This window comes from Pseudorca crassidens, chromosome 15 (genome assembly GCF_039906515.1).
Source record: "Pseudorca crassidens isolate mPseCra1 chromosome 15, mPseCra1.hap1, whole genome shotgun sequence".
In the NCBI taxonomy this organism is placed as follows: domain Eukaryota; kingdom Metazoa; phylum Chordata; class Mammalia; order Artiodactyla; family Delphinidae; genus Pseudorca; species Pseudorca crassidens.
Genome location: NC_090310.1, coordinates 26738270 through 26764469, shown reverse-complemented (window position 1 = coordinate 26764469; position 26200 = coordinate 26738270). Strand labels below are relative to the sequence as shown.

The following is a 26200-nucleotide window of genomic DNA, read 5'->3' as shown; positions in this document are numbered from 1 at the left end:
TACCAAAGCATTGCTTTGGGACAATAAACCAGCTCTATTAATGGGGATTTTTTTTTTTTTTGGCTTTGTTTTTGTGTTAGTTTAGAAGTGATTCTGCTGTATCTCAGCAATGGTGGGAAAATATGCATTACTGTCTATTTTTATATGTAACCTGCATTTATATCCATATATATGATTGGATAGTATCATGGAATATTGACTATCATATTCAAATGTCAGTACACAAGTATAGCTAAATATGAATGGCCTGTTGTCATTTTCTTATTTCTAAACCCCCTAGCTACACTAACATGAGTTTTAAAATTTTCGTAGTCAGGATTTTATAATCCACAACTGATATGTGTATGTTACAATGTTCTTTTTGTAAAAGTTAAAAATCCTGCTGTTGGTCTTTAACTGGAAACCCAAGCAAGGAAAAATTCATTTTTTTTTCCCCCCTTCCTGTTAAGGGGGAAACAAATGACTTTGAGTTGTTGAAGAACCAGCTGTCAGATCCAGAGATAAAGGTAATTAATTTTGTGTTTGATTATTAGCAAAGTTGTTGCCACTTTGTAGAGACATTGGTTTGCACTTTTGGTCCTATTCCATTCTCTAGAACTTGCTCTATGATCCTTCTTTAATGGTTCTCAACCAGGGGCACTTTTGCCCCTGAGGTAATTTGGTGATGAACTGGAGACTTTTTTTGTTTTTTGTTTTTTTTTTTTGCGGTACGCGGGCCTCTCACTATTGTGGCCTCTCCCGTTGCGGAGCACAGGCTCCGGACGCGCAGGCCCAGCAGCCATGGCCCACGGGCCCAGCCGCTCCGCGGCACGTGGGATTCTCCCGGACCGGGGCACGAACCCGCGTCCCCTGCATCAGCAGGCGGACTCTCAACCACTGCGCCACCAGGGAAGCCCATGGAGACAGTTTTGATTGCCACGACTGGGAGAAGTTGGAAGAGTGCTACTGGCATCTAGTGAGTGGATGATAGGGATGCTGCTAAACATCCTACAATACACGTGGCAGCCCTTCACAGCAGTGAATGATCTGGCCCCAAATGCCAGTAGTCCTGAGGTTGAGAAACCCTGCTTTAATTTTTCCTTTTTAGAACCTTTCTTCTATGCTGCATGCAACTCTCATGTCTCTCCAGTTCTAAAACAACAAAACAAAACAAAGAAACAACAAAAAATGACTTGTCTTTCAAACTACTACTCTTTCAGTGTTTTTGGAAATGGTTCAAGGTATATATACCTGTCATGTAGTAACAACTCAGTAAATGTTATTTCCCTTTTCTTCCTTTATTGCCCAGTTTTGGAAAGAATAGTCTGTTACTGTGGGCAGTGGTAGTTAAATTGCCTGGCATTAAAATCCCAACTCCATTGTTTCCCAGTGTGTGATATTGGGCATGTTGTTTAACCTCTTTGCCTCTGTTTTCCTCCTTGTAAAACCAGAGAAATGAGAGAAGTACTTTAAATGTAGCTGTTTTAAGAGGATCCAATGAGTTAATATACAAGAAGCATTTAGAACAGCCTCTGACTCAGAGGACTTTGTAATTGTTAGTTGTTGTTCCTGTTGACAGTCTGCATTTTCTCATTTCTCATTCATGTTTAAATCCACTGTTAAGTCCACTGCTGTATTTACTATGACAGAAGTTAACAGTGATTTCTTATGTGTTGATTTCAGTGGACTTCTTTTTTATTTTTTAAAGCCCCATAGTAATTCCTTGTAGCAGTTTATACAATTGACTACCCATTTCTTAAAACCTTTCCTTCAAGACTTCCCTGGCGGTCCAGTGGTTAAGACTTAGCGCTTCCACTGCAGAGGGTGCAGGTTTGATCCCTGGTTGGGGAACTGAGATCCCGCATGCTGCGTGGCGTGGCCAAAAAATAGAATAAAATGAAAAAACAAAAAACCCCTTTCCTTTGGTTTCTTTGATCTTCCTGTCTTCTTATCACTTATCTCTAATCATATTCTTGACAGGTTCTTCTTAAATTTGGCATTGATTGGATTTCCAATCTTAACCCTTTCCTCACTTTACAGATTCATCCTGTGTGTTTTCCTTATGCCCTCATGGCTTTGAAATTTATCTGTGTCCTGATAACTTCCAGATTTGCATCTATAGCTCAGATTGCTCTTGTGGACTCCAGACCTGTTTCTTTCTTTCTTTTTAAATCTTAAAATTTTTATTTAATTTAATTTATTTTTTATCGAAGTACAGTTGAATTACAATGCTGTACAGATGTCTTAACTGCCAGCCCACAGGTGTTACAAGTGCCCTGAACTTAGCATTCTCTCTCTCCCAAACCCACGTCTGCAGCTTTCTTTATGTGCTTAAATGATTTATTGCTTATCTCTGTCTCAGCCTAAGTCATCTCTAAAGCACATTCTAAACATGTCATTGCCCTACTTCATGCCCACTGAAGAATAAAGGACCAGCTTCTTAGCATGGTCTGCAACAAATTTTCAGTGTTCAGTCCCACTAGATACTTTATTTCTTAAATTTGCCATTTCTGTTCATCTTTAGGGCTTTGCATGTGCCTTTTTTTTTCTGGCTGTAAGAGGTCCTCTGTATCTACTTTGTTTGCTACCTATTTGAGCATGGGCTCTGGTTACATAGCCTCCCTCCCTTACTGGCTTTATGACTGAGGGCAAGTTACTGCATTTCAGTGCCTCAGTATCCCCAGCTATAAAATGGGAACCAATGGTAGTACCTATCTTATGGAGCGGTTGTAAGGATTAAACGAGTTAATATATGTTAAAGTCTTAGAATAATGCCTTGCACATAGTTAGTCTTATATTAGTGTTTATTATTATTATTACTGTAATTATAAAACTCCTACTCTTTGAGACCCAACTGCAATATCATCTTCGCCAATGAACTTTCTCAGGTTCTGTCTAAGCACATGGTTGTTCATTCAGTCCATACCCTACACTGCCAGCAGATCTTTCTCATTGTAAATTTGGCTTACAAGGACTTCACTGATTTGTCTGGCCCCTCTTTGCTCCCCAGATTTATCTGTTGGCTTGCTTGCTCATGATATAGTCCAGCCATACTGAACTACTTTTCGTTTTCTGAAGACATGCTTTTACCTCTGTAAAGTATAGAGCCCCCAAGAATACTGACTCTGTTTAAAGACAATGGAAGCATCACTTCTTTAGAGCTTTCTTTAAAGACCTGTGCATTCTTCCACAGGTACGAAGAACCACATTCTTTGTGTTCTGCTGTATTTTATATCAGCACATCTCCTTGGGATTTTGACAGACCAAGAATCACATCATTTGTGGCCACATTAGTTCAGAGGAGTGTTAAAATAATTTGTTTCTAATAATAGTTCAGTACTAAAGCACCAAAGTCTCTGACTGGTTTACTTTAAAAAGTGGAGCAGTTTAAATGTTGTCCTTATAATTTTGTTGTACTTGTTTTAGTGGGAAAGTGACAGGATAGAGCCAACTTATTTTTATTTGTGTGTAACTTAGCTTGTCTTCTCTGTTTCAGGCCTTGTTATCCTTAATGACCATGGACATTATGAAGTTACTGTAGTGCAAATGAGTTGCGACTTACTTTATTTTATTACCAGGTTACTTAGGGTTCATCGGTAAATAGTCAGTGTCATTGAGGTTTGTCACATAGATAATGCATAGGAAGCACTCACTGGTGAACCAGTGGGGAAAACGTGGGGAGCTTCTTCATGTGGGGCAAGGCATTGTGGGAAAGTGGGCAGAGCGTTGATCTAGGCGGACAGGTTTTTTTTTTTAAACATCCTATTGGAGTATAATTGCTTTACAATGGTGTGTTAGTTTCTGCTTTATAACAAAGTGAATCATCTATACATATACATACATCCCCATATCTCTTCCCTCTTGCATCTCCCTCCCATCCTCCCTATCCCACCTCTCTAGGTGATCACAAAGCACTGAGCTGATCTCCTTGTGCTGTACGGCTGCTTCCCACTAGCTATCTGTTTTATATTTGATAGTGTATATATGTCCATGCCACTCTCTCACTTTGTCCCAGCTTACCCTTTCCCCCTCCCCGTGTCCTCAAGTCCATTCTCTACGTCTGTGTCTTTATTCCTGTAGGCGGTCAGGTTTGAACCTAGGTTTTTTACTGGTTTGGTTGGGCAAATTGCTTATTAATCTTTCTTAGGCTCAGTTGCCTCAGCTGTAAAATGGGAATAACAGTAATCCATTTGCAGCATTGTTAGGATTCGGAAAAGGTATATACGTGCGGTGTTGAGCACCGTGCCTGGCACATGGTGTGTTCTCACTAAATGACACTCCCTATAAGTAGTCTGTTGCTGTAGGTCCAGCCCTGTCTGCTAATAGTTTATCACTGCAGGTTCAACACTGTCTGTTTGTAGTCTGTTGCTAAAGGTACAACACCGTATGTCTCTTTCCCCTACTGAGTCTTAGTCAGCATTAACCATTTTCTTTCAAAAATTAGGGCCTTTTTTTTTTTTCTTTTTCTTTTTTGGCTGTGCTGCCCAGCTTGCGGGGTCTTAGTTTCCCAACCAAGGATTGAATCTGCACCCTCAGCAGTGAAAGCCACTGGACCACCAGGGAATTCCCCAAAATTAGGGGCTTTAATTTTTTTCTTGTGTATGCTGTATATATGCATGAATACAAACAGTATCTTTATTAAATATAACTGATATCTTATTCTCTACATGGCTTTTTTTTTTTTTTGCGGTACGCGGGCCTCCCACTGCTGCGGCCTCTCCCGTTGCGGAGCACAGGCTCCGGACGCGCAGGCTCAGCGGCCATGGCTCACGGGCCCAGCCGCTCCGCGGCACGTGGGATCCTTCCGGACCAGGGCACGAACCCGTGTCCCCTGCATCGGCAGGCGGACTCTCAACCACTGCGCCACCAGGGAAGCCCTACATGGCTTTTTTGTATTGCTATTTAGATTTTCCCATGTCACTAAAAGTATTATGAATAGTAATTTTATTGTCTGAAAAATATTTAATGGAGTAGTGGAACCATCATTTATATAGAACACATTTTAATTCATTTAAACCCATTTGAAGGTTGGGTTAAGAAAAAGTTACATTTATTGATGACTCTAGTTAATCAGCTTAGATGAATGTTGTCAACATGCTTGCAGGTCAGCATGAGTATAGAGGAAGTAGAGGTACCTGTTGGTCCTTGTGATCTTAGAATATTTGAATCTGTTACAATTCTTTAGTTTAAAGAAGTCCCAGGTGTCAGCATTTGAGGTGTTCTCACTTTTCTAGGGCAAACAAAAGTGATTAGAATTAAGTATTGCATTTGATTCTTTTTCCTGTATATCAGTTATTATATTACTTTAAAAAAAAAGGAAAATTTATTGTAACATCTTTTTCCATTTTGATACAAACTAAGAAGTTTTCACCCCAACTTTGGCTTAAGTCCAAGTTTGTGACATTTTTTTCCCTCAATTTAAATTTTTTTTTTTTTTTTTGATGTGGACGGTTTTTTCTTTAAGTCTTTATTGAATTTGTTACAATGTTGCTTCTGTTTTATGTTTTGGTTTTTTGGCCACGAGCAATGTGGGATCTTAGCTCCCTGACTAGGGATCGAACCCGAACCCATACGCCCTGCATCGTAAGGTAAAGTCTTAACTACTGGACCACCAGGAAAGTCCCTAAATATTGTTGATAGATGATCAATGCCAGATAGATATCATTTCTCTGTTATTTGAGAGAATTTGTGATTTTGAACGTACTTTTCTTTGTTTAACTTAAGGATGACCAGATCATTAACTGGCTGCTGGAATTCCGTTCCTCCATCATGTACTTGACAAAAGACTTTGAGCAGCTTATTAATATTCTGTTGGTAAGTTCGCCATTTATTTCATCAACTATTATGTGTAATTCAGTACTTCGAAAATAGTATATATTGTATCAGTAAAATGTTCCTTTTGTCTTTCTCTCTCTCCCACCTCTAGAGGTTGCGGTGGTTAAATAGAAGTCAGACAGTGGTGGAGGAATATTTAGCTTTCCTTGGTAATCTTGTATCAGCACAGACTGTCTTCCTTAGACCATGTCTCAGCATGATTGCTTCTCATTTTGTACCTCGTAAGTGACTGCTCTTTGCTTGTTTTGATTTTTATTTTTTTAAATATCTCTATTAAAAAGTTACCTTCCCACTATATTTTGGAGATATGCCACCATGGAAGATTCCAGGATGCTTATTGGCAGCAGTTCTGGTACATGTCTGTCCCCTATAATGACCTCTGTGGAAGTGTCTAGATTCATTTGTTGCTATGATTTTTATGGATTGTAATTTGCTTTAGTGAGCTTCTGACGAAGTCTTGGAACTCAGGGATTTTTAGCTACTTAAACCTCCTGCCCCCATTGTAAATTTTATTGTATTAAGTTTGGACAATGGAAAAATCACTCTTTTATGTAGCTGTTGATTGTTTAGATCAATATTAGAAGAATAACATATTTCCTTTTTTCTTCAAAAGCCCGAGTGGTCACTAAGGAAGGTGACATAGATGTTTCGGATTCTGATGACGAAGATGATAGTAAGTATAAAGAGGATTAAAGCAAAGACTGCCTCCCGTGTCTTAGTGAATGCATGCTGAATGCTGAAGTATCCTGGCACCTCCAGGACTTAATCTAATACGTAGACTGCAACAAAAGGCAACCTTCGATGGAATCGTTTTGTTATATTTAATGTTAATGTGCAATCAGTTGCCCTTAATGGCATTATTTATAGTCTTCGTTGATAGTCGGTCATGGAGAAAACTCTTGAAATTATTATTTTGCTGACACATGATTCAGTTTTGGTTAGCAGGCATTTTTAGACTTAGGTAGATAATTGTTCAGTTTTCAGTTTTATCTTCATGCTCATACTCTCCCCTTTCACCTTGTAGATCTTCCTGCAAATTTTGACACATGTCACAGAGCCTTACAAATAATAGCAAGATATGTCCCATCGTGAGTATACTTTGGTTACTTATTTTGAATTGTGGTGTTTAAGTCTCAAGAAAATTATGATTTGTTAGTAGAAAATTGTAAAATGTTCATAGCATCAAAACTGAAGTTATATGCTGCATATTTTTTGTATCCTCTTGATATCAGATCACATTCTACAAAAAATGGCATTTCAGTTCTCTATTCATTGTCTTTAACTATTTTTCAAAACTTGTATGCAAATTCTCCCCTCCAGCTTTTTATGGTGGTTAGAATTTTGCTTTTATCTTCAACAGACACGATATCCAAAACTTTTCAGTGAGAAGCCCCTGCGTTTGTGCCATGCCATATGAATAAAAATTAGTTCTAAGAAAATCTTTTAAGGTGTGTAGGTTTCTTTTGGAGGGGTGAACTTCAAATTCCCCCAGTAAGTTTAGCAAATAAGCTAACTTTAAAAAGTCCAAGTTGATAATTTTTTCTCCTTTTTAAAATAATATATATGTGCAGTGATTTTAAACTGAAGCTCTTCATTAAACTTTTGTGGAAAAAAGGATCCCCCCTTTAATTTGCTGTTGATATCAAACTTAATAGAAGCTTATTTTTCCCCAAGTTGTTACCGATTTTCTCTGAAGCCATGCATTTATTTTCAGTTCCAATTCCTTGAAATAGGAGCTACTGTTTGCCTCCTGTATCTATATTTGCTCTTATAATGGAAATGTTAGCCTTCTAAGGAAGTCCAGTTAACATGGATTGGTTGCATGTTTTTTCTTTTTAAAATAGAACACCATGGTTTCTTATGCCGATACTGGTGGAAAAATTTCCGTTTGTTCGAAAATCAGAGAGAACATTGGTAAGAAATCTTTTCATGGGGGAAACTAATGGAAAAGTTGTTTTTTGTTATGTAGTTTTAGCTGAGTCTACGTCTTTTTCTTAAAAGTTGTTTTGTCTGCTGAATTTTAAACTCAAGGCTAAGAATTTGACTCAGATTCCTTTCTTAGCAACCAACTGACTGAGGGTTTTCAGTGCCTTTTCTCTTATTCCTACGTGCAAGTCAAAGGCAGAGTCCATTTCAGAAATATCTAAATAGGCTTAATGCTTACACAGATGGGAATTACTAGAAGATAATAGTTCATTTAATACCAATTATAAACATGCTTTATTTGAACATGAAGGTAGAGCCTTCTATAGATGAAGTCTTATGTTTTTTGTGTAATATTTAGATCATCTGCCTAACTTTCAATAGTGGTTCCCTTTTAAGCATAGATTATTTTTTCCTAAATAATGTATTACAGGTATTAAATAAGGAGTTAATAACTTTTGCTGCTATTTGTGATGGTGTGCTTCAAGTGGAGTATTACAAATTCTGTATCTCTTATGAACATAGTTGCAAAAATTCCCAACAAAATACTAGAAAATTGAACCTAACAACATATGAAAGGAATTATGCACCATGATCAAATGAAATTTATCCTAGGAATGCAAGGTTGATTTAATACCTCAAAACCAATTAGTATACTGTATCAGAATAAATGATAAATATCACATGGTCATCTCAATGGATGGAAAAACACCAAAACCCTTTTATGACAAAAATAGAAGGGAACTTTCTCAACCTGATAAAAGGCATCTATGAAAAATTCACAGCTAACTTTATACTCAATAGTGAAAGACTGAAGGCTCTCCCCTAAGATAAGGAACAAAACAAGGATGTCCACCTTTGCCATTTCTGGTCAGTATTAGCCAGGTGAGTTAAGCAACAAAAAGAAAAAGGCATCCAGATTGGAAAGGAAGAAGTAAAACTATCTCTATTTGCAGATGACATGATCTTACATATAGAAAAATCCTAAGGAATCCACAAAAACAGTAGAGGTAATAAATGAGTTCAGTATAGTCACAGAATATAAGATTAATGTATAAAAACTTGTTGTACAGGACAGTGGGGAAAAGAATAGTCTTTTCAACAGTTGGTCTGGGACCAGAGTATGTTCACATGCAAAGAATGAAACAGGATTTATTACACCATATACAAAATTGAACTCAAAGTGGATAAAACTCTTAGAAAATAGATGAAAATATTTGTGACCTTGGATTAGACAACCATTTCTAGATATACCACAAGCAGCCGTAGAAGTAGTTAAATTGGATTTCATCAAAATTAAAAACTGTTGTGCTTCATAGTACACCTTTAAGAAAATGAAAAGACGACTTAAAATGGGGAAATACTTGCAAATGGTGTATCGGATAAAGGCCTTGTATCTAGAGTATATAAATAACTCTTACTGACTCAATAATGAAAAGTCATATAACCCAATTTAAAAATGGACAAAGGGTCTGAATAGGTGTTTCTCCAAAATAGTTATACAAATGGCTAATGAGCACATGAGAAACTCAACATCATTAGCCATTAGGGAAATGCAAGTCAAAACCATGAGATATTGTTTCTTACCAACTAGGATGGCTGTACTCAAAAAGATAGATAACAGCACATGTTGGCAAGGATGTGGAGAAACCAGAACCCCCCTACCCTGCTGGTGGGAATGTAAAATGGTAAATGGTGCAGCTACTTTGGAAAACAGTCTTACAGTTCCTCAAAAACGTTAAATGTAGAATTGCCATATGACCTAGCATTTCCACTGCTAAGTATATACCCAAGAGAAGTAAAAATATATGTCCACCTGAAAACTTTTACATGAATATTCAAGGCAGCATTATTCATAGTAGCCAAAATATGGAAACCAAATGTTTAGCAGCTTATGAATAAACAGAATGTGCTATGTTTATACATTGTAATATTATTCAGCAATAAAAAAAGAATAGTTTACTTGCTACAACATGAATGGACCTTGAAAACATTATGCTAAAACACCACATGTTGTAAGATTCCACTTATATGGAATGTCTATACTAGGCAAATTCATAGAGAGAGAAAGTAGACCAGTGGTTACCTAGGGCTGAGAGGAGGTACATTATTAGAAGATACAAGGTTTTTTTTTAGGGTGATGAAAATGTTCTAAAATTGATTATGGTGATGGTTACACAACTCTGTGAATATACTAAAAACTATTGAATTGTACACTTTATAAATAGGTGAATTTTATATGAATTATATCTCAACAAACCTGCTTTAAAAACACTGTGGAAGTATACAAATCACAAACTTAATTTACTGGGGGTAATTAAATTATACTAGTATTGTGTATATAAACAGTGTTGTTTCTATGTTGCTTGATAGTCTTTTCTGTTTGAATAGTTGAAACTAAAGATTGTGTAATGTTTTGGTTGCATAATTATGAAACATTTATTCTCTGTTGAAATGTTCATCTTTTTATGTTTTAGGAGTGTTATGTTCATAACTTACTAAGGATTAGTGTGTATTTTCCGACCTTGAGACATGAAATTCTGGAGCTTGTTATTGAAAAGCTGCTCAAGTTGGACGTAAGTATTGGGTAATCTGTTTTTCTCTTTGATTTTTATTTATTAAATAGTGTTATAGTATTTGTTACAATCATAATATTTGAAACAGTAGTAGCAACAATGGAAAAAAATCCACAGTTCCACCTTTGATTCACTTCTTTGAACATTTCTTGAACATTTCTTTGAGCATTGATGTGCTGGTGTTTATAGACAGTCCCATCTCTCATGGTTGGGGAACAAGGCATTAATTAAATAGTCACATAAATGGAAAAGTACAGTTGTGGTAAATGCTGTGAATGGAACACATGCGTTATGAGCTAGAAAACCTGATGTAGTCAGAAGAAGTTGGAAATGCATACCTAAGGAAGTTATTTTGGGATTCTTTATACTTTTTTTAGAGGCTTGCAATAAGCTGCAATGGGAATGAGAAAGTGATGGATTCTGGTGACATGGGGAGGAAAGGTCCTTGAGACTGTATTGGAAGTAGGGGAGCAGAAGGTAAGGGAAAGGAACCTTCAAAGGTAGCTCCCTGTGGAATGAAAGTTTGGTGTTGCGGTAACAGTAATAAGAAACGTTAGGAGGAAGTTGCAGGATGATGAGTTCCATTTTGGATGGATTGAGGTGCAGGTGGGGAGCTAGATGGAGAATATTCACCAAGCAGTTGTAGCTGCAGGTAGGGGACTGAGAATGAGGCCAACAGGAGAGAGGAAGTGAGATCGGAAATGAGAGGAAAACCAAGAGTCTGGATACCCAGGGAGGATCTGGAGGGAGGAAGGCTTTAGTAGGCAGCATGAGACTTTAAAAAAAAAATATTTTATTTATTTATTTATTTATTTATCATTATTTATTTATTTTTGCCTGCGTCGCGTCTTAGTTGGCAGCATGCGGGATCTTTGTTGCGGCATGCGGTATCTTTTGTTGCGACGCGTGGACTTCTCTCTAGTTGTGGTGTGCGGGTTTTCTCTCTCTAGGGATCTACGGGTGTTCTCTATATAGTTGTGGCGCGCAGTTCCAGAGTGCGTGGGCTCTGTAGTTTGCAGAATGCAGGCTCTCTAGTTGTGGCATACAGGCTCAGTTGCCCCGTGGCATGTGGGATCTTAGTTCCCTGACCAGGGATCGAACCCACGTCCCCTGCATTGGAAGGCGGATTCTTTACCATTGGACCACCAGGGAAGTGCCCTATTGCTGAGCTTTTTAAGGAGGATGAGAAAAGCAAAGTCCTTGGGTTTGGTGTTTGGGATGTAGTCTATTGCTGGAAGGAGCATGGATGGTTAGGAAGTGGGGCTGCTAGAGACCTGGTGAGGGTTTGTGGTGTAAAGAGGGGATGAGGCGGGGTGAGAGACATATTTCAGGGTTGGGGAGACTTGAGGTTTGTGGACTAAGGAAATAGGAGTTGATGGGAAGAACATTGATTCTGTAGGAGGTCTAGGAAGGGCTGGAGGTTGGGTGGGCTGGCACATTGCTCACTTGGAGTTAAACCTCTCTGGTCAACTGCATAAATATATTCTTATGGAACATTTTAGAGTATACTTAGGAAGAAGGTCATTTATAGACAGTTGAAAAGGCATGATTTGAGTGGTATGTTAAACAAGATATCTGAAGGGTTATATAGCCAAATAAATATTCATTAATTCAAATTGATTGCATTTAATAATTTTCTCCTCAGTTGATTGATGATATGCTTCTTATACACCATGCGTGTGTCTTGTGCATAGTTAGAGTTGGAATAAACGTTGAGTTTGTTGAAGCTATCTGTTTTAGACCAACATAGCACAGTTCATATTAATTTTATGTACATATGTAGTACAGGGAGCTTAATTTATAATCTTGTAAATTTCTCCATGACCCAGACCCATTTATAGGTTTGCATTGTGATTGTTTATTGAGTTACAGTGCTATATAGGGTGCTAATATGGACATCTTTAAAGCATGTGTATCAGATGAATTTCAAGTCCCTGAATAATGTAGTTACATTTTAAATGCTTTTATTCTTTTTTTTTCTTTGTTGTAATGTAGGTGAATGCATCCCGGCAGGATATTGAAGATGCTGAGGAAACAGCAACTCAGACTAGTAGTGGAACAGATGCCACAGAAGGGCTCTTTAATATGGTCAGCGTTTATTAATGAAATCAGACATACGCAGTTCACAGTCCCAGAGGGTGGGAAGAAACAGCTAATGGCTTCTCACCTTTTTCAAGGCTTTGAATTAAAACAGTAGTTCAGCAAACTTGAAAATGATTTTTTAAATGAGTAGTTTGCTTTTTTGTTGCTTATTGACTAGTAGAGCTTATTTCCAAGGCTTTGAATTTGGGTTTGGTGAAGTATGTTTCATTTTTATTCTTCTGTTTGTTCTTTGTTTTTTGTAAACCACATATTGTTTGTGAAAGAGTGATAAATGGAAAAGCATACCAATGTAACTTCTGTGTTTTACAAATTGTATACCTTAATGCAGTGCTTCTCTACCTGGGGCAGTGTCTTCAGTTGGGTTCGCCGGGAGGAAAGCCTGAGGTGGGGATTCAGGTGCCCTTGGGACAAAGGGTGTGAGGAAGCTGGAAAAGGCAGGGGAAGGAACTAAGTGAGAGTTCGGTCTCAGCTGGAAAGCAGCTCCAGCCTGATCCCCCGCAGAAGCTCTGGAGCGTGAGTTGCAGGATAGAGTTAGTCCTACCTTGAGACCAGAGAGATGGCCTCCTGTGACCTCATGTCAGTCAGTTCTGATGGGGCGGGAATGGGAGCAGCAAGGGCATTTCTCTGGAGAAGGGGGGCAGCTGTGAGCTGTCAGCAGCCAATACTCATAGCAACTCGGGGATGGGCGCCCTGTCCTGGGAAAGGAAACCTGGCACCAACAGTGGGTGCCAGGAGCTGGGGGAAATCTGTGATGTTTGCATGGCCACACTGTAAATGGGTGTCTAAATGAGAATCAGAGGCTGAATCTGTGCTTTCATTTTGAATTCCACGGGTGGTTCTGATTCACACCTCTGTTTGAGAGCCCCTGCCTGGAAAGGTCTTTGTGTATTTTCTTTTATCTTTTAAAGGAAACAATTACCTCAGAATGTTCTCACTAAACTACTTTTACTGAGGCATTTCATGTTAGTTTTTACTTTACTTTCAAAGGACGAAGATGAAGAAACTGACCATGAAACAAAGGCCGATCCAGCAATGCTTGATCAGATGGTCCATCCTGTAGCTGAACGCCTGGACATCCTGCTGTCTTTACTTTTGTCCTACATTAAGGATGTCTGCTATGTAGATGGTAACAACCTGTAGTAGTCACAGTAACCGCTGCTTTGTTGAACACCTACAATGCACTGTGCTGGGTATTTTTCATACTTTAGTACTGATAGAAATCCTGTCAAAAAATCACTGTTTTGAGTATGAGGAAGAGAAGGTTTAGAGAGATTGTTACTTGCCAACGTGACATAGCTTGAGAATAGTGGGACTGGGATTCAGGCTTAGTTATGTTTGTCTTCAAAGCCCTTGATGATATTTTCACCGATTACTGTATTGAAAGCTTATATATGGAGTTTGGACAGTTTTAGGTGGACCTCAAGTTCAAGACATTTAAGAAATGGTATAGTAGACGTTGATACATGGTACTTGGTGTTCCGTATTGAATTTAGAGAGTCTAGGTACTTTGGTTTTGCCAGGTGTTGGTACTGTAGTGAACAAATTGATATGCTTCTTGCCCTTACAGAATTTTTAGTCTAGAGGCTTTGCCTCATAATAGGACTGCCATTCAGTCCTATTATTAGGACTTGAATCTGAATTAATATGTTACTACTCTAACTTTTTTGCTGTTATAAAAATAATACATATTGATTAGAGAAAATTTGGAGAATACAGGAAAGGATTTACAAAGTTTATACAGCCACATTCTTACTATTTGGAGAACCATTATTAGCATTTTTTTTTCTTTTCTGTTTGTATGGGTATATGTGTTTTTCTCGGTGAATTTGGGGATCACACTATATGTAGTATTTTATAATCTTCCCTTTTTACCTCTTGTGAACATTTTCTCATACCATTCACTGTTCTTCTAAAACAGTTATATGGATTTAACTGGTTTCTTATTTTTTTTCTCCCCCTGCTTTTTTTGCCATTATAAATAACAGTGTAATGAACATCCTTGTATATATATTGTCAATTATTTGCTTGTGATAAATTTCTAGCAGTAGAATTACTGGATCAGAGGGCTTCTGCTTCTAAATGGCAGTTTTACAATGTGTGGCATCACAGTAGTGTGTATGAGATGAGAGCCTGCTTCCTTGCTAGTGCTGGGTTATTGTAATTAAAAAGGGAACTCTGTACAAAATAAAGATGGCATTCCCCACCCCCCGTAGCTTAATAGATGATGTATGTCTTAATGGTGTTTGCTTTTTACAAATTTGGTAAATGAAACTGGTAGCTTGAAAATAATGTCTTTATAAAACTGAAATGCCAAATTTTCTTCGTAGGTAAGCTTGATAACAACAAAACAAAGGATTTATATCGAGATCTCATAACCATCTTTGACAAACTCCTGTTGCCCACCCATGCCTCTTGCCATGTGCAGTTTTTCATGTTTTACCTCTGTAGCTTTAAATTGGTGAGTATGTCATTCACATTATTGTAGCGTATTTTATTCTTTCCCAGAATTTCCCCTTAAAAAGTGGGGGGTGGAGGGAGGTGTGGAATAGAGACCATGAGGTATTTCTTTGTCTTGAGCTCATTTTACTTAGTGCCCCTGATGAAATAACAAGCCCTTTTTCAACCGGTGGAAAGAGCAGAGGGCATTGCTGCTGCCTGTCAGCTTAAGCTGAGTACTCTGAAAATGTCATCCTGCATTTGGTCCACTAGGTGGTGCCCTTCCCTTTAATTCAAGCTTTTATTAAAATCTCATAAGAGATATTTAACTGTTTATTTTCTTTATTCTCTTTCAGTTGATCTTAACTAGCCCAAACTAAATTTTTAATCTAGGATTTAAAAACTTTGTTTTTCTATTTTGAGAACAAAGCAAAACAAAAGAACACAGGACTCTTCTTTGCAACTGTTTTGTAGCTTCCTAGAATAGTCCAGGAGAGTTGGTCATGGATAGAAAGGTTAAACTCAATCTGCCCCAAAGCATGTGTTAGTGGCTTTTGAAAAGAGCTATTTGGGAGAAGTTGGAGGTTGCATCCTTTGTTGAAAAGAAGCAAATTGGTCTGTTTTTTTCCTACCATTAGCATAATTAGTCAAATGCCAACTATACTTTATTTATTTTAAAATATTTATTCATTTATTTTGTCTGCACCAGGTCTTCATTGCAGCATGTAGGATCCTTTAGTTGCGGCATGTGGTCTCATATTTGGGGCATGTGTGTGGGATCTGGTTCTCTGACCAGGGATCGAACTCGGGCCGCCTGCATTGGGAGCTCAGGGTCTTACCTACTGGACCACTAGGGAAGTCCCACCGACTATACTTTAGTCTCTATTTCTGGTTAAGTTTGATATGTGCAGTCTGAAAGGTACTGCAGAAGGGGTTCCCACGTGAGCGTGGTTAATCATTGGTTTCCAATTATGGCTAAATATCAGAATCACTTACATAGCTTTATTTATTTGTTTTTTTTTTGGCTGCGCCACTTAGCTTTTGGGATCTTAGCTCCCTGACCAGGGATAGAACCTGGGCCCTGGCAGTGATAGCACCGAATCCTAACTACTGGACCACCAGAGAATTTCCTAACAGAGCTAACAGAGTTTTGGTGGATCCCAAAGCCCTGTCACAAATTTGTAGGGTTCCAAAGCCCTGAAACTGTAGGGTTGATTTTTTTTTTTGGCTGTGTTCGGTCTTGGTTGCTGGGCGTGGGCTTTCTCTAGTTGCAGTGAGCGGGGGCTACTCTTTGTTGCGGTGCATGGGCTTCTGATTGCGATGGCTTCTCTTGTTGCAGAGTACAGGCTCTAGGCGTGCAGGCTTCAGTAGTTGTGGCACACAGGCTCAGTAGTTGTGACTTACGAGCTCTAGAGCTCAGGCTCAGTAGTTGTGGCGCACAGGCTTAGTTGCTCTGCGGCATGTGGGATCTTCTTGGACCAGGGCTCGAACCTGTGTCCCCTGCATTGGCAGGTGGATTCTTAACCCCTGCTCCACCAGGGAAGCCCCTATAGGGTTGATTTTGATGCTTAGCTAGTTTTGGGATCCATTGAATTATTTAATGCTGTGGAACACCTTTTGTTTTTAATAGTATTATCTCAAGATGTTTTAAAAATAAGAACCATGATAACGTATTCATTATTTATCTAGCAGTATAACTGAGATACTAGAACTTTACCATATTGGTGAGTTAAAAATCTTAGGATTCGGATCGCCAGAATATCTTAAGCGTTAAAAAAAGATGAGACCAACACCTTCTCTTTTTATAGGGATTTGCAGAAGCATTTTTGGAACATCTGTGGAAAAAATTGCAGGATCCAAATAATCCTGCTATCATCAGGCAAGCTGCTGCAAATTATATTGGAAGCTTTTTGGCAAGAGCTAAATTTGTTCCTCTTATGTAAGTAACCTAATTTTCCAAGTGCTTTTCATATCATCCTTTAAAAAGTATAGTATTGTCTCAAGTCAGAGAAATATCTGCCTTATTTTTTTGGTCTGTCTTTAAAGTGAAAAAATCTGTTCTCCCACTCTATTCAAGAAGTTTATATTTCTGAGAGGCAATTTCAGAATAAAATGTCTCCTTTCAAAATGTAAAACCTCACATGAAAAGCTTTTGTAATCTGTTCTGTATGGTTGCACTTGAATATGAAGATCCATTTGTCTTCATGGATGGTGTACAGTGTTGTATACTGTTTTGATTCTTTTTATAGGTTTGTCATTTTTCATTTGCATTCCGAATCAATTGTATCTGTTAAAGCTGAAGAAAAAAAATCCTTTTAAAGGTAATAAATCTATTTAGGAGGCCAGCTCTGGGCCTGTTTCTTCTACTTATCCATGAAGATATCTTTGGACAAGGATGCTATTTAAAAACCCTTTCCTGATAGCTAAAAGCTATCTGGCTGTTCTGTCCTAAATTGTTGACCATGGGATTTCATCAGAACCCCTTAGGGAATGGTGAGGTCAACTGGACTGTCTTTCTCTTGTAAGATGTGGGTAAACATGCCCTGCTCTTTGGCAATATTCCCCCAAGAGGGCTGGGAGGCCATTGGAGAAGCCCTTCTGAGTTGATGAGGAGAAACTGTTCTCCAGCTCTTGGGACTTCAGGCATTCTTAGGGGCCTGCCTGTTGTTCCTAGGAGGTCCATGTGCTTGAGCTTGTAACCGGAAGGCTGTCTTTCCACCTGCCTACCATTTTCTTTCCTTTCTTTGCTTCTCCTCTGTGCCCATGGGTGATAGATACAGAAGCCAATGGACAGACTTTTCTTAGTTTGTAAGGAGAGGCAATTGTGTGTTCTTATGTCATTCTAGTTTTTTATGAAGCAAGTGAAGTTGACTTGAATTTTTCTTTTCTCTAGTACTGTAAAATCATGCCTCGATCTTTTGGTTAAGTGGCTGCACGTATACCTTAATAACCAGGATTCAGGAACAAAGGCATTTTGTGACGTTGCTCTCCACGGACCATTTTATTCAGCCTGCCAAGCTGTGTTCTACACTTTTGTTTTTAGACACAGGCAGCTTTTAAGTGGAAACCTGAAGGAAGGTCAGTGATGTGGGGTTGATGGATATGAACTGGAATTTCCTTTTAAGCCCCACTTCTAAAAAGATGTGGGGCTTAAAAATAGTTGTATGAACTCTAGTAGGACAGGGTTTTATCACAAGATAAGTAAAATCACTGCTTTTCTTTGTATAAATAAATGGTAAGTGTCTTGGTTAAAGAGGACCTATTTTATATGGGAACATATGTATAACTGATTCACTTTGTTATAAAGCAGAAACTAACACACCATTGTAAAGCAATTATACTCCAATAAAGATATTAAAAAAAAAGAGGACCTATTTCTTGTAAGCCATTACATTATGCCATTTTTAGTAATTTTTATCAAAATATACATCAAAGAATCTCCTAACAAAAGACACTTAGGCACAAGTTGGTTTGCTTGCCTCTTAGAATAAGTGTGGTGTCTTTCTTTTTAACATAGGAGAGAAGTATATTTATTGGTTCTAAGACAGTAGTATCTACCTAATTTTTCCTTCTACCTCCATAGTTTTTTGTAAACAAACAAACAAAACCCTGAAATACAAACAACTAATGCACACTTGAAAAACATGCTCAACTTTACTGATAACTTAAGACATGTAAGTCTCTCTTGGTTTTGTTGGCTGTCACATTTGACAGATTTTGTGTGTGTGTGTGTGTGTGTGTGTGTGTGTGTACATATGGAATTCAAGAAGGAGAAATTCCATATTGTATAATCATTACCTCTAAGGAATGGAGAATCACTGTGTTGTCTCAGCTTTTTAATGATTCCATGATTGTTAGCAGAAATCATCACACAGTCTTTGTTTCCCTCTATACGCTCAGCATGTGCTGAGGTTGCTTATATCTGAGTTCCAAATTGTCATGTAAGGTTATTGCCCACTGGAAATGTATGTTTACTTCCTGAATCTTTAAAAGAATAAACTCTTTTCTTTAGAAAAGTTGGTTCGGTCATAAATACATAGGGTTGAGCCTAGTGATATTCTTTGGGCTCTACACTGTGTGACTGTCTACATGGACCTTTAAAGCATTTGTGCAAATACCTCTTTTAAATTTGTTTTTTTTACTGTATAAAATAATAAGTGCTGCTTGGACTATTGTGTTTGTATCTTTTTAAAAAAATATTTTGTTTTTTAATCAAAGGTTTGAGGTACCTTCAAAGTCTAAATTTTGAACGGATAGTGATGAGTCAGCTAAATCCTCTGAAGATTTGCCTGCCCTCGGTAGTTAACTTTTTTGCTGCAATCACAAAGTAAGTTATTTATGCTCTATTTGTGGAAGTTATTTCAAAGTGAATTTATGTTAGTATTATAAAATTCCATTAAATTTCTGTGGAATTATTTAACAAAATTAATAGCAAAAAACATTTAAAAACCAATAACCCAGTACTTGTGGAAAGCACTGCATTGAAGGTATTGTTTTTATACTTTGGTTGCACTGGAAATTGTTACTACTTTTTAATCTGAGGACGATAATTCAGCAGAAGCTTAGGCACTTTGAAATAAGTAAGGCAGCTAGCAAGCTGAGAGGTACAAACCACAGATGTTTATTAGAGTGACTCTCATAATGGTAATAAAAATAGACTGGACATGAGATAAACATCCAACAATAGGAAATTGGTTCATTGAGGGCCTTGTGGCTACAGCTGATGTGCGTAGCATTTATTGTGTGCCCAGCACAGTTCTGATAAGCACTCTGCATAGAACTCACTTAATCCTCACACAATCCTATGACTGTATTATTAATCCCTATTTATAAATGGCGAGAAGGGGGACACAGAGAGATTGAATGACTTGTGTGGAGTCATGGCTAGACTGTGGCAGAGCTAAGGTTTGAATGCCGGCAGGCCGGCTCCTTCTTAAGCATTCACTGAATTATTTTGCTTCACGTTAGCAAGTGAATTGGAGACCTTGGGTATCTTATCCTGATATTGAGGGCAGGATCATAGCTTAAAATCTTTAACAGATTGAGCTATTAGGAGATAAGAATAATTTCTGCATCCCTCAGTCCCCTTTAGACATCTTGTTGCTCTCATTCAGCAGGCTTATTTTTCCTTTGCTGGCCATCTAGTTCAAGGTATTCTCTCTCCCTCAGATCTCAAAAATGGTAGTAAAGAATTAAGAAAAGAAACCAATAAGCAACAGTGTCCAGTGGGTGGACGTTTCCAGCACATCGCGGGAAGATAGGAAGCAGCTGGAAGAGTAGAACGGATGGAGCAAAGCAGAGGCAGCTGCCCGTAGAATATTCATGGGGTGGGAGTAGAGGGCTGCAGTTGAGGAGCAGACTGGCCAGAGAGGCTCTAGATCTGGGGTTTGGGGTTAGCATGGACGTTAGGAGTAAGACGTGAGGCTGAGAGCAAGAGGTCGAAATAAAGGTCTGTGTCAAGGAATTTATGTATCATTCTGTAGCTACTGCTTCTGCTATATTGACTCATATAGCTGTATTTTGATTTCGACTGCTGCGTAATGTTCTCATAATTTTAAAACATCGATTCTTTGTTGGGATTTAAGCTGTCTTCCTTTTTCAGTGTGGGTGCATGGTTGTGTGTGTGTCCTGGTACACAGGCACATACTTCTTGTCACCCAGAAGTGCAGTTGCTGGGTTGTAGGAGGTGCACATCTTCACTTCTACTGAATATTGCGAAGTACTCCAGTGTGGTTTGGCCATTTAACACCAAGAGTCAAATGTGATCCTTGGCTAATGGAACAGAAATGAACATATGGTGCTTAAAATAGCAGTAGTGACCTAAGAGCCTGAGAACAGATACCTGAATGAATACCATGGGAGGGAGGGTGGGAGGGGGAGCGTTGGCAAAGGTGAGCTAAATCTTCCTCTCAAAGAAGTGGCCCAGTGAGTGATTTTTGAAGTTCCTAAGTCATAACCACCAGGGAGTTTGACAACATATGGTCCTGTTGGGCTTTGTTGTTGTTGTTTTTAAAATTAATTAATTAATTAATTTTTGGCTACGCTGGGTCTTCGTTGCTGTGCATGGGCTTTCTGTAGTTGCGGCAAGCGGGGGCTACTCTTCGCTGCAGTGCGAGGGCTTGTCATTGCAGCGGCTTCTCCTGTTGCGGAGCACGGGCTCTAGGCGCATGGGCTTCAGTAGTTGTGGCTCACGGGCTTAGTTGCTCCGCGGCATGTGGGATCTTCCCGGACCAGGGCTCGAACCCATGTCCCCTGCATTGGTAGGTGGATTCTTAACCACTGCGCCACCAGGGAAGTCCTGGTCCTATTGGTTCTTATCGCAAGTTTTTCTGTCCATTTAACTGTGTTCACTCACTATGCCTTTTCTTTTCTTTAGCATTTTCTGAGGTTGTGATTCAGTAAACCCCATGGCTCTCCCTTAGTACCCTCCTTAATATCTTCAACAGCCAAGTGTCTCCACCAACAACCCATATCTCCTCTCAGTGAATCCTGAATCCCTTTTTCACCAACCCACTAATTCTTACAAACAGTAAAAAATAAGTAAATACAGCTACATAATTCTGTAAACTAAAAGAATTACCGTGAATGCATTAATTTTTAGTGAGTTCTGCCTAATTAGTAATCTAAGCCCACTCTCATATTCTTAAAGTGATAGCACATATTCTTTCTCCTTCGCTAACTTGTAAATAGTAGGCCCAGAGGACTGTACCCTAAAAGCATTACTTTCTACTTTATGTTATTTTTTTTCTTGTAGTTGTTATGTTCAATAAGATCTATATAGTCGGGGTAGTTGTCACACATGAACGGGCGTGTCCATGCAGAGTAATTCCAGCACATTAATGCCTCTGTCTGTGTTGGTTTTATTCCACAGCAAATACCAGCTTGTTTTCTGCTACACCCTCATTGAGAGGAACAACCGCCAGATGCTGCCAGTTATCAGAAACACTGCTGGGGGGGACTCAGTGCAAACCTGCACGAACCCACTTGACACTTTCTTCCCCTTCGATCCTTGTGTACTGAAGAGGTAGGTACACTTAGACAGTCGACCTTTCGATGGTGAATTTAAATGCGGTGTGTATGTGCCTTTACCAGGATCGGGATTTGGGATTTCTTTGTGGTGAGTGACCCTTCTGGTCGTTGATAGGGTCTCGTGGTCTCCTTGCGTGTTTTCCAGGCCCAGTGTGGAGAAGCCTGTTCAAGGCTGCTGAGGGTCGTGGCACACGAGGGCTTGCAGGTCTCTCCTTCAGTAGGAGCCCAGATTGACACCAAGAGGTTTTTGTTTTTCTTGAAACCTGTTGGTTTAAAAATACAAGAGGCTGGGGATAGAGGTACCTGGATAGGGAGGATGCTGCCTTTTCTTGGCTCATAAATTTCTGCCAAATGACTTGTTCCTTCTTCTAGAGACCACATCCCATACTGTTGCACAGGATAAGCAAATGCCAAGTGATTTATCTGGATGGGTAGTTCTGGAAAACCCCCAGGCCAGTCTTAACTTCAAATGTATATATATATATATATAAGGAAGCAGGATTTCTGCTTATGACAGTTTGTAACTAACAACACAATGATTTGGGATTATCTGGTCCCCCAAGTCTTGGTTGACTGAAACCAGATTGGTCTTTTTACCCAGATTTATTTTTAGTAAATGACTATAGGAATATTAAAAAGGAATTTCCAGAATAATATAATTTCACCTTCATTTGGACATATTATAACTCACTGTTAATCTTTGCAAAGTTGAGAAGTAATTTCACTTGAAAATGAAAAGTTGAGAAACAGTAGGTGTAATACTCCATCTACGTGAGTGGATGAACTCTTACAAAGAAGGAGCCCCGTTAGTTACAGAACCTACATAGGATATTTTTGGACACTATTATTATTTGAGCGATAGTTTTTACTTCTTCATTTTGGGTAATGGGTCTTGTGAGAAAAGAGTTAAATATGTGGTGACCTTTGCTGTAGTATTTAATTTGAGTTTGAAACCTGATCTTCTTGACAGGTCCAAGAAATTCATTGATCCTCTTTATCAGGTATGGGAAGACATGAGTGCAGAAGAGCTTCAGGAGTTTAAGAAACCCATTAAAAAGGTAACTTTATGATTCAACATACTTTCTGGGAATCTCCTATGTGGTTACAGAGCACAGTCAAATAGTTAATAGCAATGTTACACTTGAAAAATACTACATTTGTTCATTCTGCCTTTACAGAATTCCAAGCCCAGGTTGTGTTCTTACGAGAATAGTGTTTGTTTTTTAATGAATTGTTCAAACCAGACACTTCACATGCTGACTTTGGGAAGTGAAGGGTAAATAAAAGTCGGCTTAACACATTTAGATCTCTACCACTTGATCGTTACTACCAAGTAACAGTCTCAGATTTGCTTACTGTTGAAATGTTCCCAGAAGTTAACATTAATTTTGTAGGTTTTCATGAATAGGTGGTGAAGATGCAGGTCTGCAGCATGTCCTCCAGTGCGTGGCCATGGGGCTGAGGCAGCTATTGCCAAAGGAGAAAATTAGAATCCAATAATAAAAAATGTCACCATTTGTTTCTTTGTGGTGCATTCATTTATGTATTAAAAGTCAGCTTTAATGTGCCTGTCTTCTTTTTTATAAGTAATCATTGGAAAGCTCTTTTTAGTTTTATTCTTTCTTTAAATTTTGCGTTTGAGGAGGATGGTCATTCATTCATTCATTCACATTATGTTAGATTGAGCAAGAATGACATATCATGTTACCTGCCCTCGTTGAGCTTAAAATCTGTTCAAAAACAAAAAATCAGACTTTAAACAAACACAACGTGTGATGAGCAGTTGTGCGGACGGTTCATAATAAAGAAGTGTGCATTGGGAAGCGTTCGAAATTAAGATTCTTTTCCTTCACGTTTGTCTTTCCAGAAGTAGCACATTCCTGAGGAAAGGGATTCTTGAAAGCATTTCAAACTGCCACTTGAGATCTTGTTGATAATCTCTGTTCTTTGTGCAGGAGATGGTGGAAGATGAAGAAGATGACTTTTTGAAAGGTGAAGCTGGGATTACACCGAGCTCCTTTGATGCGCATTTCCGCAGTCCTTCAAGCAGTGTGGGCTCCCCACCTGTCTTATACCTGCCAGACCAGTCCCCCATGATCACAAGGATTTGTGATTGAGACTGACATTCCTCCTGTCGTGCCCTTCAGTACCAAGGTTCATACTGTTTGAGCATCGCGTTGAACTAGAGCGAGTACGTGCTTCAGGCATCTCACTTTCAAGTTAGACTTACTCTAATGTCTGAACAGACGTGGTTGGGTTTTTTGTTTTTGTTTTTTCTGTTTTGCTCCTGTACAGACAAAAGGAAAAGACAGGGGCTTCCCTGGTGGCGCAGTGGTTGAGAGTCCGCCTGCCGATGCAGGGGACACAGGTTCATGCCCCGGTCCGGGAAGATCCCACATGCCGCGGAGCGGCTGGGCCCGTGAGCCATGGCCGCTGAGCCTGCACGTCCGGAGCCTGTGCTCCGCAGCGGGAGAGGCCACAGCAGTGAGAGGCCCGCGTACCGCAAAAAAAAAAAAAAAAAAAGGAAAAGACAGAATATCATGTGCAATATTTTACGGTGGAGTTGATGATAAGTGTTGAAAGCTTGGCTCATTTGTTTAATGTATACATTTTTTTGTTACAGCTTTTTGACATAATTATTGTGAAATTTCTAATATCAGCAACAGCCTATTTTAACAGATTGCATTTCTAACGAGGTTTTTGTCAGAGCCATACTTACAGGACTTTGTTGATATGATATCTTTTCACTGAAAAATCCTCAAGGACACTCTTTGAAGTCTTCAGAATGAGTTTCTTTTGGATACGCTGTTTCCCCTCTGCTGTAACTGTATTTGTGTTCCGCGGTTTCAGTGGGGTGCAGAGAAGATAGCAGCAAAGTGTGGGGAGGGGGCCAGGGCTGGTCCTGGATGCTGCAAGTTGGAGCTGGCACTGAAGGAGATCTCCAGGGACTTCAGAAACTAATAAAAGCCTAGAGGGACGAGAGAGGATTTAGAGAAACAGAATCAGACACATCGTACATTTGTGAGTGTAAAAATGGGTTTAAAAGAAAAAAGGAGTTCCAGGTAAATGTAATTCACATTGACTGAAGTAGGGTTGGACTTTTATAAAACACAGCTCACAGTGTTTTACCCTGACGCTCCCAGAAGTGCTGTCAGGACTGGAACTACTTGTAGTGGAATGTAGTATTGATCATTGAGAATTTCTTTGTCCAAAAGTAGGGGAAGAGAGGGGATTTTAGGTTATTTGGTGGAATGGTTTTGCTAGCAACAGTAGGTCAGGGTTACAGCTACAGTCCCTGTCTACTGACTGTTCGTACCATGGATGCCAGCTCAGTGAAATCCTCTGGCGAGGCTCTTTTTGTATTTTTATAACTAAACACCGGGAGAGAGGAGTCTAAACAACCTCGCTGTATGATAAATTTGTGCAAGCGCTGCTAGTCATTTTGAAGCTCCTGCATATTTTAGCTTCATTCCTTATTTGTGTACTTGTTATTTGTGAAAACGGACACCTTTAAATATATTTATTTTTCTGCCACTTTCCTATTCTTTATTTAAAGGCAAGTGATATTTTCTTGATCACAAATATTTTATAATGAAATACTTTCTCTTTCCTAGGGCTTTGTATGCTCTCATATATTTACATTGATGGCAATGTAGAGTTTGAATTTCAGTCTGTAAATATGTTTTTGGAAAATAGAAATTTTTATTGTTTTAAAAAGTTTTGGGTATTGGTGATTTTCTTTTGGTGACTTGGTGGAAAGTTGTTTGAGAGCCTTTAGGTTCTCTGTTTTTTTAACTGCTGACAAAAAGGTAGGATTTTTGTATAGTGGATAAAATGAGTAATTGAAAATGTGTCTGTAGAAATTAACAGTAAGTGGGGTCTTTGTGAGTTGAGAAGTAGTTTTAATGTAGAAGTATTTAGACAAATAAGTCAAAAATTTCAAAGGAGTTTGAGAAAAAAAAATACTGTGAAAATAAAACAATGACATGGTTAATCTGGAACTTTTGTCCTTATGCCAATACAGGGAGGTACCCCAATAAAGAAGCTTCTCATGTAAATGTTCTTTTGACTCCTGTGTTTTTTCTATTTTATATTTATTGATCTACTGTATTAAAGCACCGTTTTGCCATAGAAAACTGCAACTGAGACTTTACTTAATTGATACTATATTAAAGAGGCAAAAGTAATGCCAGTGTGATTGCAAGTACTCAAAAATAATTGCATACTGGTGATGAGAATGGCTTCCAGGTGCATCTGAAGTATCACTGACTCCTTGATCACACCCAACGGGTCCAAGGAAAACAAACACTTCCAAAAAG

The 26200-nt window shown here is 38.8% G+C and overlaps 1 protein-coding gene across 6 annotated transcripts in view; it reads left to right on the top strand.

The window, feature by feature from the left end:
• Positions 1-25943, top strand: part of RRN3 (RRN3 homolog, RNA polymerase I transcription factor) — a 28499-nt gene extending 2556 nt beyond the window's left edge. For 2 of the 6 annotated variants that reach the window (XM_067706577.1, XM_067706576.1), the window contains exons 3-18: positions 450-506; positions 5704-5793; positions 5906-6035; positions 6428-6487; positions 6839-6902; positions 7659-7728; positions 10215-10313; positions 12309-12401; positions 13404-13542; positions 14744-14874; positions 16661-16791; positions 17746-17930; positions 19071-19179; positions 21724-21876; positions 22852-22939; positions 23837-25943. In XM_067706577.1, the coding sequence (XP_067562678.1) occupies positions 450-506; positions 5704-5793; positions 5906-6035; positions 6428-6487; positions 6839-6902; positions 7659-7728; positions 10215-10313; positions 12309-12401; positions 13404-13542; positions 14744-14874; positions 16661-16791; positions 17746-17930; positions 19071-19179; positions 21724-21876; positions 22852-22939; positions 23837-23998 (1761 nt within the window). In that variant the 3' untranslated portion in view covers positions 23999-25943. Of the gene's footprint in view, positions 1-449; positions 507-4780; positions 5568-5703; positions 5794-5905; positions 6036-6427; positions 6488-6838; positions 6903-7658; positions 7729-10214; positions 10314-12308; positions 12402-13403; positions 13543-14743; positions 14875-16660; positions 16792-17745; positions 17931-19070; positions 19180-21723; positions 21877-22026; positions 22125-22851; positions 22940-23836 lie in introns of those variants that run through there. The other 4 variants (XR_010934938.1, XR_010934937.1, XM_067706578.1 and 1 more) reach the window with 4 other exon arrangements.
• The last annotated feature ends 257 nt before the right edge of the window (positions 25944-26200 follow it).